At 41.6% G+C, this 16,752-nt stretch overlaps 1 protein-coding gene across 1 annotated transcript in view; it reads left to right on the forward strand.

Moving 5' to 3' along the window:
* Positions 1 to 16,365: 16,365 nt before the first annotated feature.
* The window catches only part of ptprfa (protein tyrosine phosphatase receptor type Fa), a gene marked incomplete at both ends in the record, with an annotated part of 258,404 nt that continues 258,017 nt past the window's right edge, over positions 16,366 to 16,752 (forward strand). Inside the window, one exon of the mRNA XM_083887919.1 lies at positions 16,366 to 16,509. Within this exon, the coding sequence (XP_083744045.1) occupies positions 16,366 to 16,509 (144 nt within the window). The remainder of the gene's footprint in view (positions 16,510 to 16,752) is intronic.

Raw genomic sequence — 16,752 nt, forward strand, 5'->3', positions numbered from 1 at the left:
CGGAAAGAGAGAATCCGTTTATTCTTTGACTCCCACCTTCCAGCTTTCATGTGGTGCGAGGGCACGGCTATACCACACTAGTGTGTGGGAGGTAATTTAGCGGCTCGTGAACAAGGAGAGAGAGAGAGCGAGACGAGGAGAAAACAATGTATTATTTAGCGCGACGGCGTGGAGCTCTCCGAGCGGATGTAAAGATTACTGACTCGGCTCGGACGGCTCTCTCTCTTCCTGTGACCGTTAGATTAGAGTGTGACTTAAATTCATAGCTTTTAATTACGTTAGAACCTCCGCGGTGCGTTCACTGTCTCGGTTTAGCGAGAGGTTTCTAGCCCTGTGCACTGGAGAAACCTCGCTGTAGACGTATGATGAACTACTCGGGCTTAGCTAATAGCAGAAATGATTCAGTGATGACTTATTGAACCGTTGTCATTCACCGTTGTGCTGCTCACACCTCAGTCCGCCTGTTTCCTCGGCTCACGGTTGAATAGATTGCAGCGTCGGTGTTTGGCAGGCTGCCCGTTCACTGCAAATCGATCGGCTCCCGAGAATCGCGCGAGCTTCGTCTCGACTTTAAGGCGTTCCAGGGCTGGGCCTTTTGACGTATGGATTATCATGTCATCAAGTGGAATCGGGAACTGGTTTATACTCATTCTCTTTCAGTGAAATGTATTTGTATGGCATCGATTCAGAGACAGGCGGCGTAGATGAACCCTCTGATGGAACGAAGTTTAGCCTTTTATTGTCTTCATAGTGGATTTTGGATTGTTGGATAAAAGCACTTGGGGTCTCAGGTCCCAGTTATTTATACATAAGTTCTACAAACAAAGAACTAGTTACCCTAGAACCATTGTTACCCTTTGTCTATTGTTATCATTAATGATTGGCGAGCTACGCTGGTATGACGGCTATGTAGCCACGTAGCACGCGCAGCTGTCAACATCTGGCCCAAACGCCCTACGGTGGAGAAAGCGTTCCAACCTGCACAGTGGAAACAAGGCCTTTACTGTTCTTCTGATTGTTTTTGGTCGTCCCAAAAAAATTGTCCAAATTTGTCAAAAAAAATGAAAAAATTATAATTTGACAAAAGTCATGCTTTAGTATGTCGTCCAAAAAAAAGACCCGCAAAATGTTGTCCAAAATTTGACAAAAAAAGTCTAAAAAACATTGTCCAAAATTTGACAAAAAAGTAAATAAAATAAAAAAAATTGTCTAAAATTTGACAAAAGAAGTCCAAAAAACATTTGTCAAAAATTTGACAAAAAAGGTAAAAAAAAAAATAGTCAAAAAAGTGAATACATTTTCTTCCCAAAATTTGAAAAATAAGTCATACTATAGTGTGTCATCCACAATTTAAAAAAAAAGTAAATAAAATAAAAATAATTGTCAAAATTTGACAAAAAAGTCATACTTTAGTATGTCGTCCAAAATGTTTGTTCGACAAACAAAGAACTAGAACAAAGAAATGCGTTAATTATGTAAAACTGAAATGCTATAATATTGCTTTTGTTTACAGTGTATATGTACAAATGAAAATTAGGCTACATCGCCGAGCAAATAACACGCAACTACAAGCCATTTCTCGACCGACCGTCTCCACCCAAGACTGTCGTGTATGTTTCCGCAACGATGTCAATCAAAAACTGGCCCTGCCTTTCAGACAGTTCCTCCAATCATCACGCAGAAGCCCAGCGCTCCATTTACTCCCAGAGAAGCCGAGCTTCCGTGAAAGTGACGTTTTTGCCTCATTTGTCCCATAGAGAGTTGTTTTAATCGTGTTCTCGTGAACGTTTAGTGTTGAAATATAAATACAACGCAGTACATATTTGACTTTGACATTTTACAGGAAGCTAAGCTTCACTTTTAATGGATTATGGGCAACGCGGCCGAATTCAGCCAAACTTTCAAGGTAATTCCCAGATTTGTTCAATTAGTAACAATTGTATATGTAGTTGTACTATTCGTGTACACATAGAGTACAGTATATTGTAAATATGTCACAGATACACAACATGGAAAGTATGTTACAGTCCATATGGTATTTGCTTCGTACAGGGACAGTTGAGGACATGTTTTTATTCACATTCACATGTCTGTGTCGTTGGCGTATCGGTGTCTAAATGGAAATGCAAATTGAATGGTATTTATGTAACACTTATATAACTCACTCAAAGTGCTTTTCATCATCGTTTCACATTCGGCATTTTATATTTAGCTGTACAGCACTTCTGTGTCCAGCACTTTATATCACTCTCACTCACACACACATGTTCTTAAACTAGGAAGCACTTCTAATTTGAGGTCAGGACTTGTGGGCTAGCTAAACGTATGCTAGCAGCTGGACACTCAGGAGCCTGAATGTGTCCCCTTTTTTTAAATGTTGCCATCAGTTTTATGGAGACGCTAAAATGTGTGGGTTGGAGATGTTCATTTTTCTACCTTTTCTAGCTAACACAACACAGAAGTAACACATTACTGTGGATTTTTCGTTGACTGACTGATGTTAATCCATATAAATTGGAGTCAAAATCAAGCTAGCCACAAGGTGACGGTGCTAACCACCACATCACAATGTGGACTACACTGGAGGAACAATTAACCAACCAAGAAACAAAGTAGTGGTCGGTTGGATGAAGATGCAGTCTGGGGGTACGTCGCACTTTGTCACAGTTAGCTTAAACTGCGTCGTGGATCCATTGCTTGATCGAATATTCAAGCGACAGTTGTGCAAATGTTTTTTTGTTTTTTTTAAGACTTAGCGCGCCTATCAACAGCAGACTCTAAATTGCTTTAGCAACATTAGCAACTCTTGCTAACAAGTCAGCCACAACAGATGCTGCTCTACTACTACTAATTTCAACCCAAGTCACACAATGGATAATTTATTCTAAATTTACCAACAAAAGTACATGCAAAAAAATATCAAAATAAATCAGCTGAAAATAAACCTCCTCAGTGACAGCAGGCTGCGCGATGATTGGCTAATGTCCAGATTCTGAAATGGACAAAATGGTTTTGTTGATGAGTAGCTGTTATGTGCTAATTAGCCGGGATGTTGGTTTGAATTAAATCCATTATCTGCGGCGCTAACGGCTGATTTCTGAACAGTCCAGAGAGAGTCGTCCCGGCCCAGTGACAAGAAGTGAGAATAAAATAGTTTTGTTTTTTTTAGTGGATCATCTGGTTCAGGATCTGAGCTGTGAAAGCACCGAGCTGACCCCCTCGCGCTGTTGTCCCTCAGCGGAGCCACGCGTTAGCCTCCCTCTTGCTTCCTCTGTTACACCTCAGTGGCCGCCAGTTACAGGTGGTACGAGGATGGTGGCTCGTGCTGACAGACCGGTCAGAGAGCAGTCGCTGGGGAGCTGCGAGCATTTCCTGTTTTAGCCGGCGGACGGGGGGGAACGTTGTGCCGTGAAATTCAATGAGCAAACGTTTGTTCTTCACTCCAGAATCTGAAGTCTGGGTTCTCACAGCACACGGGTCACGCAAATATGCTTTGTCTTATCTGGATTATAACATCATCGTTGGACACGTTAAGAAAACCGTTCTGTGAGGCTGTTCTTGAACAGCTGCTCATGAGAGATTACAACCTCATAGCGGCTTAAGCCGGTGATCAGACGACACAAATTCAACGCCGATTTTTGCCCAACACATTTCAGTGACACCCCAACGGGAAAAGTCTAGCATGGACATTAGGACCAATAGGAGAACAGAGCGCTGCCGCCGTTAGCTCGAATAGCGAGACCGAATGATGTTCGGTTGAGCTTTTGGCGACTGTACCTCTGCCTCTTTGACGTCTTCTCAAACGACGACCACAACCACAAGTTGTGGACTTGCGTATTGTCGCTAGCGATGATTGGTCGGCGTCTTACGTGTAGCGTTGCCAGTCCCACGAACAAGACGCGGCAAGAATATCCGTGCCGCTGACATGGCGACCATCGTGAAAGACAAAATAAAACGTGTATCAGGGGATTCACTGAGGGCCACATCAGCATAATGGTGACCCTCAAAGGGCCGGATGTTACTGTCATACAGAATAAATGTAACTAAATGTAACCGAATATAATGTAAAATAAAGGTAACTTCTACGTAACATATCGCTAAATAACTTTCTGTATTTATTACTATTACTCACTCGTCGCATGATGCATATACAATGATACACTGCGATCTAGTGGCAGGATGCCGTCACTTTGCGGGTCACACAGTCGCCGTGCATTGTGGGAAATGTAGTTTATGGTCAACGCACGCCTTAAAGCAGCATAGACCTATTTTAACACAGACTTTTAAGACCAATTAATCACTCGCGGGCCACATAAAATGACGTGGCGGGCCACATCTGGGCCCCGGGCCTCGAGTTTGACACGTGTATTAGGGTGTTAAGGCTGCACATAGAAAACAAGCCTTTTACTCCCTTTATGCTAGGTTCCTGCCAACAAAACCAGCGCTATAGCAACAATCTATCAGCTATATATATATCTTTTGCTGTAGGTATATTTGTTGACATTGCAATTTCCACTATACCGAGGAGGCCTAATAGGCAGTTCAGTCACTATCTCAAGGAAAAAAAAGATGAACGTTTTATTGCAGCTGCTGATTAGTAGCAAACCACTGTGTTCATCCACCACCGTCCATGCAATATATACGCTTAATTACAAATATCACTTTTTTTTAAAGCGAATGAATGCCTCTCATTTGTCCGCTCTGAATGAAGCTATAAGTAAAGGTTAGCGCTTCAATGCGAGCGCAGCACAAAGAAGTATTGGCAGCATTTTTCCCTCCGCCCGCATCAGGCCATTGAAAACCCACTGTTTCGTTCTTGCTGAAGGCAAACTTTATTGATTCCTCTCTCCGTGTACTATCTCCTCCGACGGGGAGGCGAGCGAGAGAGCGCGGCTTGTCTGCCTTCGGGTTTGTCCGCGAGTCGGGGAAACCAGATTTGTTTTTGTGTCACTTTGACTGATCAGAGGTTGATTTGCATGGCTGCTCCTTTCTCGGCTCCACACCCTAATGAGTCTCCGTGAGGAGGAGGAGGAGGAGGAGGCACTTTGTGTGTGGAACCGTTGTCACTTGTCATCGCGGATTGCCTCCCAAACGCTGCTTTATTCCACCTCACAACAACAGTTGCCTGCCTGGCTGCGCGCCTAGACACCATTAAATTCTTCGGGGCCAAATGAGAAGCGAGGCCCCGTAAGACGTGAGGAAATGAGGAATGGTTTTTGCTGCGGAGTAGTTGAGTTCTGGTATGTTTTCTGACAGCAAACATCTTCCATCAGCTTCGCACTTCATCCGAGGGTCGACTGACATCTTAATCTCTGAATTGCAACGATAAAAACAAACCGAAACCTCTTCCATATTTGAGTTATGGCACTGACTTTAAGCCAGTGTTGTAATGTAACAAAGTACTAATACTTTGTTACTGTATTTAAGTAGAATATCTGTACTTTACGCCATTATTAATATTTCTGATATTGCTAGGCATGTTAACAGCGTCAACGCTAACGCACGTTAAACGCATGATGCGTTTCAATGGCGACTGACCGGAAAATGACCCGCGTGACGTCATGTTTACGTGTCTCCCGATTGTTAAAACGAGTCTCCAAAGTAACGCTAAACTTTAAAAACATAGGCACACGTACGCAGTACACAGGTACACTGGTTTTTTTGTAGCGCTGCTCTTTTCCTTTAATAAACAGCTAGCACTAACGGCGCTAAAGGAGCTAACTGAGCTAACGCTAACTGGTAAACGGTGCCTGGACTCCGGTGGCGCGGCACGTAAACATGACGTCATGCGTGCCTTTTTCTGGTCTGTCGCCATGGAAACGCGCCATGCGCTAACATGCGCTAACGTTGTTGATGTGGTTAACTTTTACACTACATATCCTAAAATAAAATGTGTACTATTTTTCTTTGATTCATTTCCTTTAACCATCTTCCCCTTCTCGTTACTACAAAATAAAAGTTGAGTTGGTGACGTAATGCCTGTTTGTTGTCGCTAGTTGTTTTTAGCGGCACCAGTTGTTAGCCGCTCAGCTGTTAGCCGCAGATTTCAGCTCCAAATGGACTTAAAACACACCTAGGCCTGATCTTGGCAGAACGGTCAATCAATACTTATACTTTTACTTCGAATACTTACATTTTATATCAGAAAATTACTTTTGATACTTAAATACAGTAAATGTCAGGTACTTTAAGACTTTTACTCAAATAATATTCTAAAACTTTAACTACCAAAGTCACTTCCTTGTAAGATACTTGTACTTTTGCTCAAGTATCGCTTTCAAGGACTTTATGCAAGACTGCATTAAGCCTGAATAAATTAAGACGAATCATAAACAAGGCTGAAGGACTTGATCAAGTGGATTTAATATGATTATAGATCAAGGCTATTCAACTTAAGGCCTTTTAAGCAATTTGGTACGGCCCGTGGCCCATTAACCCATAACTTATGAATGTATTATTAAAAAGCCAATAAAACCGTAGCTTCGCCAATTTTTGACACTTTGTGATACTTTGCGTCCCTTTTAGGCAAATACTAGTACAGCTGTAATTATAGGCAGTCTATGTATGTACCAGAATATTTTGCACTATGAGCCAACTGTAGCAACTGTACCTGAATATTATTGGTAATGTTGCTTATATTTCTGCAAAAATAGCCTTTTGTGGCCATTGCACCATAATGTTGTTTATATTGTTACCTCTAATTTTGTAAGAGCCAGTTGTGACTGTTGTACCAAAATGTTGGTGCTACTGTAACTGTAACCTTTTCGCACTATACGCAAATTGTATTGTACCTGAATGTTGGTGGTTTTGTTAGCTTTTTGTTAGCTTTCTTAGCTTTTTAGCACAAAACTAGCAGCCATTTCAATAAATAAGTGCTAAATTATTGATAACATTTTGTATCTATTTGTATCCATTAACTTTACACGCAACACACAATAGTAGTACAGGGGTGGATCGGCCCACTGGCTGGACAGCCTTCTGAAAAGCTTGAATAGCCCTGTTATAGATTAGGTTTGTTATAAATTAGTTTAAAAAAAAGTGTACACAAAGAAAGTAATAGTAGTAATTGTAGTAAAATTAAGCAGTAGTAATAGAGTGGATAAACCTTGTGCTCACTGAAGGCTGATTTGGCGTCTACACCAAGAATAGAACGGTCCACGACCACAGGTCTCCTCTCACACAGCAGACTAAATCTCCCATTTTTGTCCCACTTTGCTCTCGTCATGAATGTCTGTCCTTGTGGATTACGTGAGGGGGAGGAGGTGAGAGAGACATATTTCTGAGGAAATCATTCCAGAAGAGAGGTAGAGTGAGAGAGAGAGAGAACGACAGGGACAATTCAAGAATTTTCCTGTGTGAAGTGAGTGCAAGGGCACCAGCATGTTTTACATTTAGAGTGTCAAGCCTCAGGGTCAGCCAACAGCAGCCGTGAGAAATAAATCGCTTAATAATGGTACGATCCGCACGCTTCTTCTCCACCTACCTCCTGACACCGGCGATAAAAGCCTCTTTGTTGGCTTTGACTCTCGGACGCTAACTTATTTTAGCGTAGCGCTCTAAAGGGCGGTATCCCCCCCCCCCCCCCCCACCACCCCCGCCGTACGTCGGCCATATTCTAACCCGTTGTACCACATTTGCATGGAAATACTCCACACCTGGGGAGCTGCACAAAATGCGCCTCGAGTCTCAGTGAACTTTAAGAACGCTCTTTTCATTTGTAAGAAGAAAAAAAAAAATGCTGTGAAAATGGCTTCTTCCTGGGGAAATAGGATTTAACCGCGCTCGGCACATTTATGTCTCTTTCACAGCGGGACGTTTTAGTCGTTTCCGAGTCGTCCCTTTAACGAGTCATGATGCTGCTGTAAATGTGAAACGCTGACTGGTGCCGCTTAAAGCTGCAGTGTGTAACTTTTGTTGGTCTAGTAAATGTTTTGTGTGTGTCCTTGATTTGAATACGGGTTCTGTGAGACCTGGCAGAGATTTGGATGGAATTTTCGTAAAAAAATGTAGGTGATGAACGAAGGAAGAAGTAATTAGACTTTGGTGGTAATCCCAATCCGGATTGGTAGATAAATAAATGAGTTATCTTTAAGCCCCGCCCCCCACACTAGAGGATAATTGGCCAGATTTCGGACCCAATCTGGTCCCTACAACAATCTTGGGTGTCTTCAAATTTGATGCCGCTTTGAACAGATTATCGAGATTATTAATACGATGAGATTTAAAAGTAATTCAGGGTCTCTGCAGGTTTCAACAAGTCAAATTTAAGACGTTTTTAAGACCATAATGAATACAATTTAAGACCCATTTCAAATCCATACTGGCAAAAAAGTACAAAAAGACATGAAGGAGAATTGGAGCCACAACTTTTTGAAATTTGGCTCAGCTGTGGGCTTTCATTAAGTTTTCTCTGCTGCTATGCTAAGCTGTAACACACTGCGGCGCGCGCGCATAGCACACTAGCTAGTGGTGCTGGATAAATTCCCACCGGGGAACACAGGTGACCTACTTTAGTTCCGTGTTGTAGCTCTGTTATCGCATCCTCAAAAACAGAAACATTTTAAAGTGAGACTGAAGTTTTTGCATGTTTTAAATAAAAGTAACGTTGATAGATTTTTAAGACCTTGCAAAATTGTATTTAAGACCTTTTATGAGATTTTAGGAGAATTTGAGACATTTTAAGGCCTTAAATGCAAATTATTAGAATTATAAGACTTTTTAAGACCCCTGCGGATACGTACGCATGTTTACGACCGAACCGTTTGGTACTTTTGTTTAGAACCGTAACTTGAACAAACCAAGTTGATTCCATCTTCTCAGCTTTTGGTGTTTTTCAGCCAACATACCAACATTCCGCCTCCATCTCTAAATATATTCTGAAGTCACGTTGAATCACGTGAGTTTCTGTGAGATCCCAAATCCCATAAAATTGTTTGATTAAATGCTAAAAGTGTGTCGTCATGAAACTTTTATGTCCATCCCATTTTCCAAAGTAGAATTTAGACCTTGTTATACACTACTGTTCAAAAGTTTGGGCTCACCTATACAATTTTTTTGTGTTTTCCGTTAAAAGTCACACTTGTATTCATCAAAAGAGTTGCAAAATGAATAGAAAATATAGTCAAGACATTGACAAGATTAGAAATAATGGCAAAAATAGGCTTTTCAAGGGTTTTCTAATCATCAAATAGCTTTCTAACACTGGAAATGGGCGTCTATACACCTATGTACATATTCCATTCACCACATTAGCAATGTATAGAGTGTATTTCTGATTCATATTCATAAAAAAAAGAGCTTTTCCTTCAAAAGTAAGGACATTTTTAAGTGACCCCAAAATCAGTAAACGTGGCCTCTAAACAGAACCCGACCCACGATAGAGTTTTCACCTTCGCCGTGGATGCATGAACATGAGGTGGTTGTTGTGCACTTCTTATTTTTTCACTAAAGCCCATCGATGTCTCATTTAGATTCTTGATTTAAGAGCAAAGGAGCCCAGCTGCAGTCAGAGCGAGAAACATTTCATCCTTTCATCACAGTAATTGATTTTGATTTAGTGACATTTCATTACCACGTGAAGATTCGGCTCTTTCATGTCATACCTTTGTCGACCTTATTTGTACATCTGCAGACGCGTAAGAACGTCAAAACCCCGGCCGCATTTGATCATCTGCTCCGCCGCGATGTTTCGGTTCGGTCGTCATCTAAGGAGAGAGACGCAGGAATATTTAATTCCTCATTTTGTCTTGGTTCAGGTAATGAACGGTGGTTTAGGGCTGACAATCAAATCAAAAACTAATTAGTTGCGCAATTTGCTGTGATTAATCACAAGTTTATCACAGCAGAAGAACAATGGGCCATGAATAATTGATGTTTAAATGTAAAAAAAAATAAAAAATCCCAGAAATAACGTACAAGAGTGCAACTATATAACAGAAACACAAACACCGTTAAAAGTATTTGCTGTGCGTACTCGTATACTGTTACGGCGCTGCTCTCCTGTTTTACTCACAGTTAGTGCAAACGACTGCAGTTTCCAGTCGTTACCAGTGGTGAAATGTGCTCTCGCATTACTCACACACACACACACACACACACAGTGAGTCCAGTGGTCTCCTGAAAGAACAATGACTTGTGCTTGCTCAAGCGTTTTCATCTTCTTCACATAACGCGTATGTTTATGACACAATATATGCTCCTCTCGAGGGGCAGTAAGAGCGTAAGATGCGTCTCCCGGTGCCGTTAAAGTGATTTCTCTCAGTCCCCGGCATCATCTGCAACGCTAATTTGGCCGCAGTTGTTAGCTATCGTATTATTATCAACGATAAAACTTGTGTTTTAGTAGTATGTGAGTGCTTTCCTGATTAAAAATGAATACAGGAACGGAGCACGCATTGATAAAGTGGAAAGGCAGAATCCTTGAATGGGAATTTCATTAATGCCAATAAATAGATAATCGCATATAAAACAGGAGATTCTCTTCACAAAAAGTATAAAAAATTACAACATAATATTATGGGAGTTGCAATTCTGCTGTTCAATAAAAACTACATTAGGATAAGACAGCATAAAACAAAGATGTGGAATAAAAGTGAAAAACACAGGTAACTGGGCACTAAAAACAAGGGCAATGATCACTTTTAAATTAGGATTAGCCAACGACAAAACATTTAAAAGTGAGTTTTGACTCGGTCGTTGTTCAAAGTCGTCTTTTTTACCTGGGGCGAAAGATGTCGTGAAATCGAATACAACTTTAATTAAACACTTTAAATATTATTAACAAAGACAGAGGCCGACACAGATCTCCCTTCTGCTTTGTGAGTCCACGCGTTAGCGTTAGCATTAACAGACTTTATGCTACCACGTTAGCATAAACTTTAGCAGACTTCAAACTTTCTCCAGAGAAATGGATGGATGGATTATTTCGTGGCCGAAATAAAGCAGGACGTGAGAATAACTGGACACCTTCTTATGGGTTGAGTTTTCATTAAAGTCGTTAATCTACGTTACCTTAGTGTTCATTCCAAGTCAAGTACAGGGATTATAACATGTTTTGTCTTTTAATAATCTAATGTGCTTTTCAGAACATGATGATGGCTGCATTGTTAATAACTAGCTTCAGGGCCGGCACAAACATTTATGGGGTCAGCCACGACAGAATCGAACACAACTTTAATTAAAAACTTTAAATATTATCAACGAAGACAGAGGCTGACACAGATCTCCCTTCTGCTATGTGAGCGCACTCGTTAGCATTAGCATTTAAGCTAACATACTTTATGCTAATGCATTAGCAGACTTCAAACTTTCTCTAGAGTTTATACACAAATGGATGGATGGATTATTTAGCAGTCGGAAGAGAGCAGGATGTGAGAATAACTGGACACCTTCTTATGGGGTGAGTTTTCATTATGTGGCTGCATTGTTATTAACTAGCTCCACAAATATTTATGGGGTCAGCCACTACAGAAAATGAACACAACTTTAAATAAAAAACTTTAAATATTATTAACATGCGGAATGTAGCACCAAATCTCAAGTGTGAGGTTTGCTCCTCACTGGTACAGAAGAGAGAATAAGAGAAAACTCATCTCGGCTGAAGGCTTGACTCTCTGCACCTGCATTACCATTTCAGTATTTCAGCGTTCTCTCTCTTTTATTTGTTTGGTACGGCATGAACTCCGCGTCTCCGTACCGAGTTCCTCCTCATCTCCAATTCCACCTCCACAGCTTTAAGATCTGCTGACCGGAGTTCGTCGAGCATTTTCCGTTGATGTGGAATAAGCTCAACGCTCACTGTTAGATCCTCTTCCCTGCTCCTGTTGGGTCGAGTTAATGACTCATCCTTTTTTCCACAAATACTTCTGTGCCTTTATGACTTCATGTCGTTATCCTGTGTTTGTAATAACCTTAATTATCAGATAATTTCATGATTTGTTTGAAATACATCCGTTGTTCTAGTAAAACTTCACTTGAGTTTTGTATAAATTGACATAGTGAACAATGACACTCAGTAGATATTAAAAATCGAATTGCTGTGTTTGTTCGACGAAAACAATTTTAGTCCGTCTGACGGACTAAATCAAGTTTGAGTCAGGAAAAAACAACCACGTAATGCAGTTGGGAGTCAAATTTTGACTGCATGTGCACGATCAACTGGATCCAAAGTGACCTCGGCACCTGGGTGCGGAGTATGTTCCACAATTCCCTGGTGGCCTTTGACCCAGAAATAATAGAAGAAGTGAGTAAACAGAAGAAAACAGGGAGGAAAAATATGGCAAAGTCCACACTGGTGTTTTTTTTTGGACTCACAACGACACAGAATTTATGCTCTTTCAGCAAAAAGAATGAAGTGTTTAGATTCGAATGGACAACAGAATGGTGCTCAATGTGTGGTACCAACCAGTTTCCTCGCTAAATACTGCGTTCCATTGGGTTGGCATGGGTTAGCCATGACAGTCAATAACAAGGCTCTACATGTCCAGGTAAAACTGGAACAGAACTATGTGTACGACTGACTTGTGAAAACAAATAGACACAAGTGCAATTATCAGTTAACGCAGCATCGTGTTTGTACGTGCGGACGTTATCTTGGAATCCTGTGTCAGGGATTGTGCTGATGATAACTCAGAAATTCTGTCTTCTGATGACACCTGGAACGCAAAAGCTATTGCGTTACAGTTAAATGAATCGTCCGCTAGTGCTTTTATACTGGGACTGGGTCTGTTTTGTCCAGTTAAATGACCTTTTTGTGTGTTTGTGTCTGATTGCAACCAGACAACAAGTTGATGATAGTGGACACTGTGTTGGAAAAACACACATATCTTTGTGTTCTGCTGCTTTTTAAAGTTCAAAATAATAAGAATTGAAGCTCTCGTGCTGACAGAGGACAGTGCAGGGCAGCTGCAGGTGTTGGAGATGCCCTCAAGCGCTGACACTGAAAGTGTCGTGCACCTGCCTCAGCCTGTCCTCACACTGACCTGTTCTCCCAAAAGCCACCTTCACCTCGGAGAACACAAACATCGCACTTCTTTGTCTGTCGTGTCGTTCTGTTTGGACCAGAAGAGACGCAGACACTCACAACACGATGACCATCGTCATCTTCTACCATCTCCCACAATTATGGTTTGGACCCATAATGAGTGCAACTGCTGGTAATTGATTTGCCAACATTATCTCTTGAACATCATCATATCATCTGCAAATGAAGGCTTCTGCTCAGTGGGTGACGGAGCATTTTCTAACCCAAGATGAGTGTTGGGTTTACCAATTCCAGCCAGAGATGAATATCTGGTGGAAATATCTGCTGTTCAGGACTTTTTTTGACTATAAGGATGAGAGCTTTAGGACATCCAAGTGCTGCAACACCAATAGAAGAAGTACGTAGACCACCGAAGGGGATGATGAGAAAAAAAAATTAACCACATTTGGTCAAATTATTATTATTTGGCCGCCTACAAGTTTTCAGCCCTCCAATTCATGCTGACAAAATAATAACACTACTCAATTATTATATGACACTGGGGAAAAACTCCAACAAACTCTCAGGGATTGGAAAAAGAAGGTCAATATTAGAGGTTCACAAAACCCACAAAGGGAATTCTATAGGGGACGCTGAACAGACATGAAGACAACAACCTTGGACAGAAGTGAAGGAGACACAGAGACTTTATACTCCGAGGGCAGGAAAGATGAGTTTCAAAATAAAACAGGAAACAGAAGATGAAGATGAAGCAAGTAACATAAGGAACATGCTCTGGTGAAAGCATGTTTTGCATTTGTCTCACATGGATGGAAAATGTCTGATAATCTACCTGATAATCCAGATATTTTCACGTCTGGAAATGCCTCACGTTAACGTGGCATGAGGAACAACTAAGGACAGCGCTGTGTTGGACCCGATGATAACTCCAAATACACTCAGTTGTAAAGAAGAGTCTTATAATTTGCAGCCTAGAAATAAGGCAGAAGAAGATAAAAATCTTTGATCAATTCGTTGATATCTACTGTGTAAAATGCAGAAACTGTGCTGCAAAGTTAAGTTGCGACATGAAAAACATGAAGCTGCAAAGTCTGTTGAGGTTCAAAAGCGAAGCTTCAAACTCGGCAGTTGCCCACTGAGCTCTGAAGAGTCTCCGGGGATTGTCCACGAGGAACAAATGTCCACCCTCAGAAGACGCTGGCGGAGAAACTCCCGCCAGCTGCCTCGTCAAACCTCTGAGAAATGTCTTGTGAGAACTCAGCAGGAGGAACTCCAGAATAATCCACACGCCTCCTGCGAGCTCGTGTCAGGCTCCTCCCCTCCCCCATCGTCTCCCATCCATGGACCCCCCGGAGATCCTCCTGCTGGTGTGAAGGCGTCACAGCGAGACGCCGTCCCGCTGTGTCTCTCGTACGTGAACCTCAAACATCAAGAATGTCTAAAAACAGCTCAGGTGTACGTTTGTGAGACGCTGCTTATTACCTAGAGTTTTACGCAACCTGCTCACAGGTTAGAAGATCTTGACGTGGAAAATTTGACGTCTCAGTCGTCCAGGAATGAGTTTTTTGAATATTTACGGTCATATTCTTTGCTCCTACATCCACGACATCACACGTAGTAGAACTGCTGTCAAAACTGTGAGGAAGTTACAGAAGTGAAGCTGTGAAGAAGGAAAAAACTGAATGTTACCCCAACCCATACGTACGATAACACACGATAACACACATCCCTTATTTTAAGGCGGGGTTAAATGCAGAGGACAAATTGGTGTGCGTGCAAAAAAAAAGACCAATTCTACTAATTCTAATTCTAAATGTACAAACAACCCTGGAATTTCAAAGACATGGACATTTATTTACCTGACAGTCAAGTCATGTCATGTCATCTGTCTAACAAGCTAGCTTTCTAACGAGCTAGCTGTCTTTCTATCTATTTAACTAGCTAGCTGTCTTCTATCTATCTATCTATCTATCTATCTATCTATCTATCTATCTATCTATCTATCTATCTATCTATCTATCTATCTATCTATCTATCTATCTATCTAGCTAGCTGTCTAACAAGCTAGCTGTCTATCTGTCTATATATTTATCTATCTATTTAACTAGCTAGCTGTCTAATGAGCTATCTATCTATCTATCTATCTATCTATCTATCTATCTATCTATCTATCTATCTATCTATCTATCTATCTATCTATCTATCTATCTATCTATCTATCTATCTATCTATCTATCTAGCTGTGAATACTGTATGTCTCCCTGGTCAAGCTGTTGCTCCACAGTGCCTCTAGTGCACGACTCAAACACCTGCATAAAGCCAACATGAAGAGAATTACTGTTGTCCTTGTGTTAATTTCATGAACAAATGTTTGCAGAATAAAGAGTCGGCCTTTGAGACATCTGGTGTTCATAAACAAAGTGACTCTCAAAGTGTGGGTGGTGACCTCCTGTTGGGCCATGACGGTACTGCAGATGGGCCCTGAGAGGCCGTAACGCCATTTTTCCTTTCCTGTATATACCTTCTTTTTTGTGCCTACCTGCACATAATTTACATAACTTGATTTAGGAGCAACCACATTTGTGCTTTATGTAATTATGTAAATAAGCGCGTGTGTGTGTTCTGTTAATTGGGTTTCATGTTTGTATGCTACATATTTAAATAAAATGAAAAAAAAATGAAAAAAGACACATAAGGTTTTTAATCAGTTTTGAAATCAACTCTCAGATAAAGACAAAAGAAGCAAACACCAAACAACAAAAAATTGCTTTTCAAATTGGATCCTTCCTGTTGTTGGATTATTGTATATAGTTTACAGAGCTGGTGTATTTGTACTAGATAGTATATCTAGGAAAAGAAAAGCTTGATCCTTCAGTCTTGTATGTTGATCAGAGTTGTGTGATATCAGGATTATTTGAGCGTCTGCAGAAGATTTCCAGAATTGAATCTGCACTGAGATTCTGGCTGAGGTCCGTGCTGCCGTCGTCACAGTGGAGAGCCTCAGTGAAAGTGGGCCTCGGCGCTGGTTCATCATAATAATACATAAATGTTTACTCATGCATTCAAAGCAGATCCGCCAGGTTTCTATTTGTCCTTTCAGACCTGCCTGCCACTATTAATAAGACTGTCAAATGCTGCTTATTAACTCTGGCGGCTGCTGTTTTTTCCACTGCCGAGGTGTTGCCACAGGCGTGAGATAGCTTTTGAAAAAGAGCATATTGTTATTGCGAGTCTTACAGTAGATGTAGAGATGTAATATCCCTGCAACTCGCCCGCAGCTGTTTCTCTGCCAGGACTCTGTATCTGATACAGATTATTCCTCTCCCCGCCTTCGCTCACACCTTTGTCTCGCTCTGCCTCTCTCTCTCTCTCCCCTCGCAGGCATGCCCGGCTTCGTCAAGTCGCCCGACGATCAGACGGGGATATCGGGCGGCGTGGCGTCGTTCGTGTGCCAGGCGGTGGGCGATCCCAAACCTCGCATCACCTGGATGAAGAAGGGCAAGAAAGTCAGCTCCCAGCGCTTCGAGGTACGAGCCGTAACTCCGGGGCTTCCCGTGTGATCTGCCGTCGCCGCCGCTCATTAGTTTGTTTGTTTGTTTGTGTCTGAGCGAGAAAGAGAAAGAGTTGAGATCTGCTCTCATTTCGCTGGTGAAAAATAGCCTGAATCGACGTACCTGCTCAGGTTGATGTGTGGGCTCAGCAATGTTCCTCCGTTTAGTGCCTGCTGGAGATCGAGACGGTGGCAGAATACATAAGGCTCAGCATCACAG

The sequence above is a fragment of the Microchirus variegatus genome, assembly GCF_963457635.1.
Source record: "Microchirus variegatus genome assembly, chromosome: 4".
Classification (NCBI taxonomy): domain Eukaryota; kingdom Metazoa; phylum Chordata; class Actinopteri; order Pleuronectiformes; family Soleidae; genus Microchirus; species Microchirus variegatus.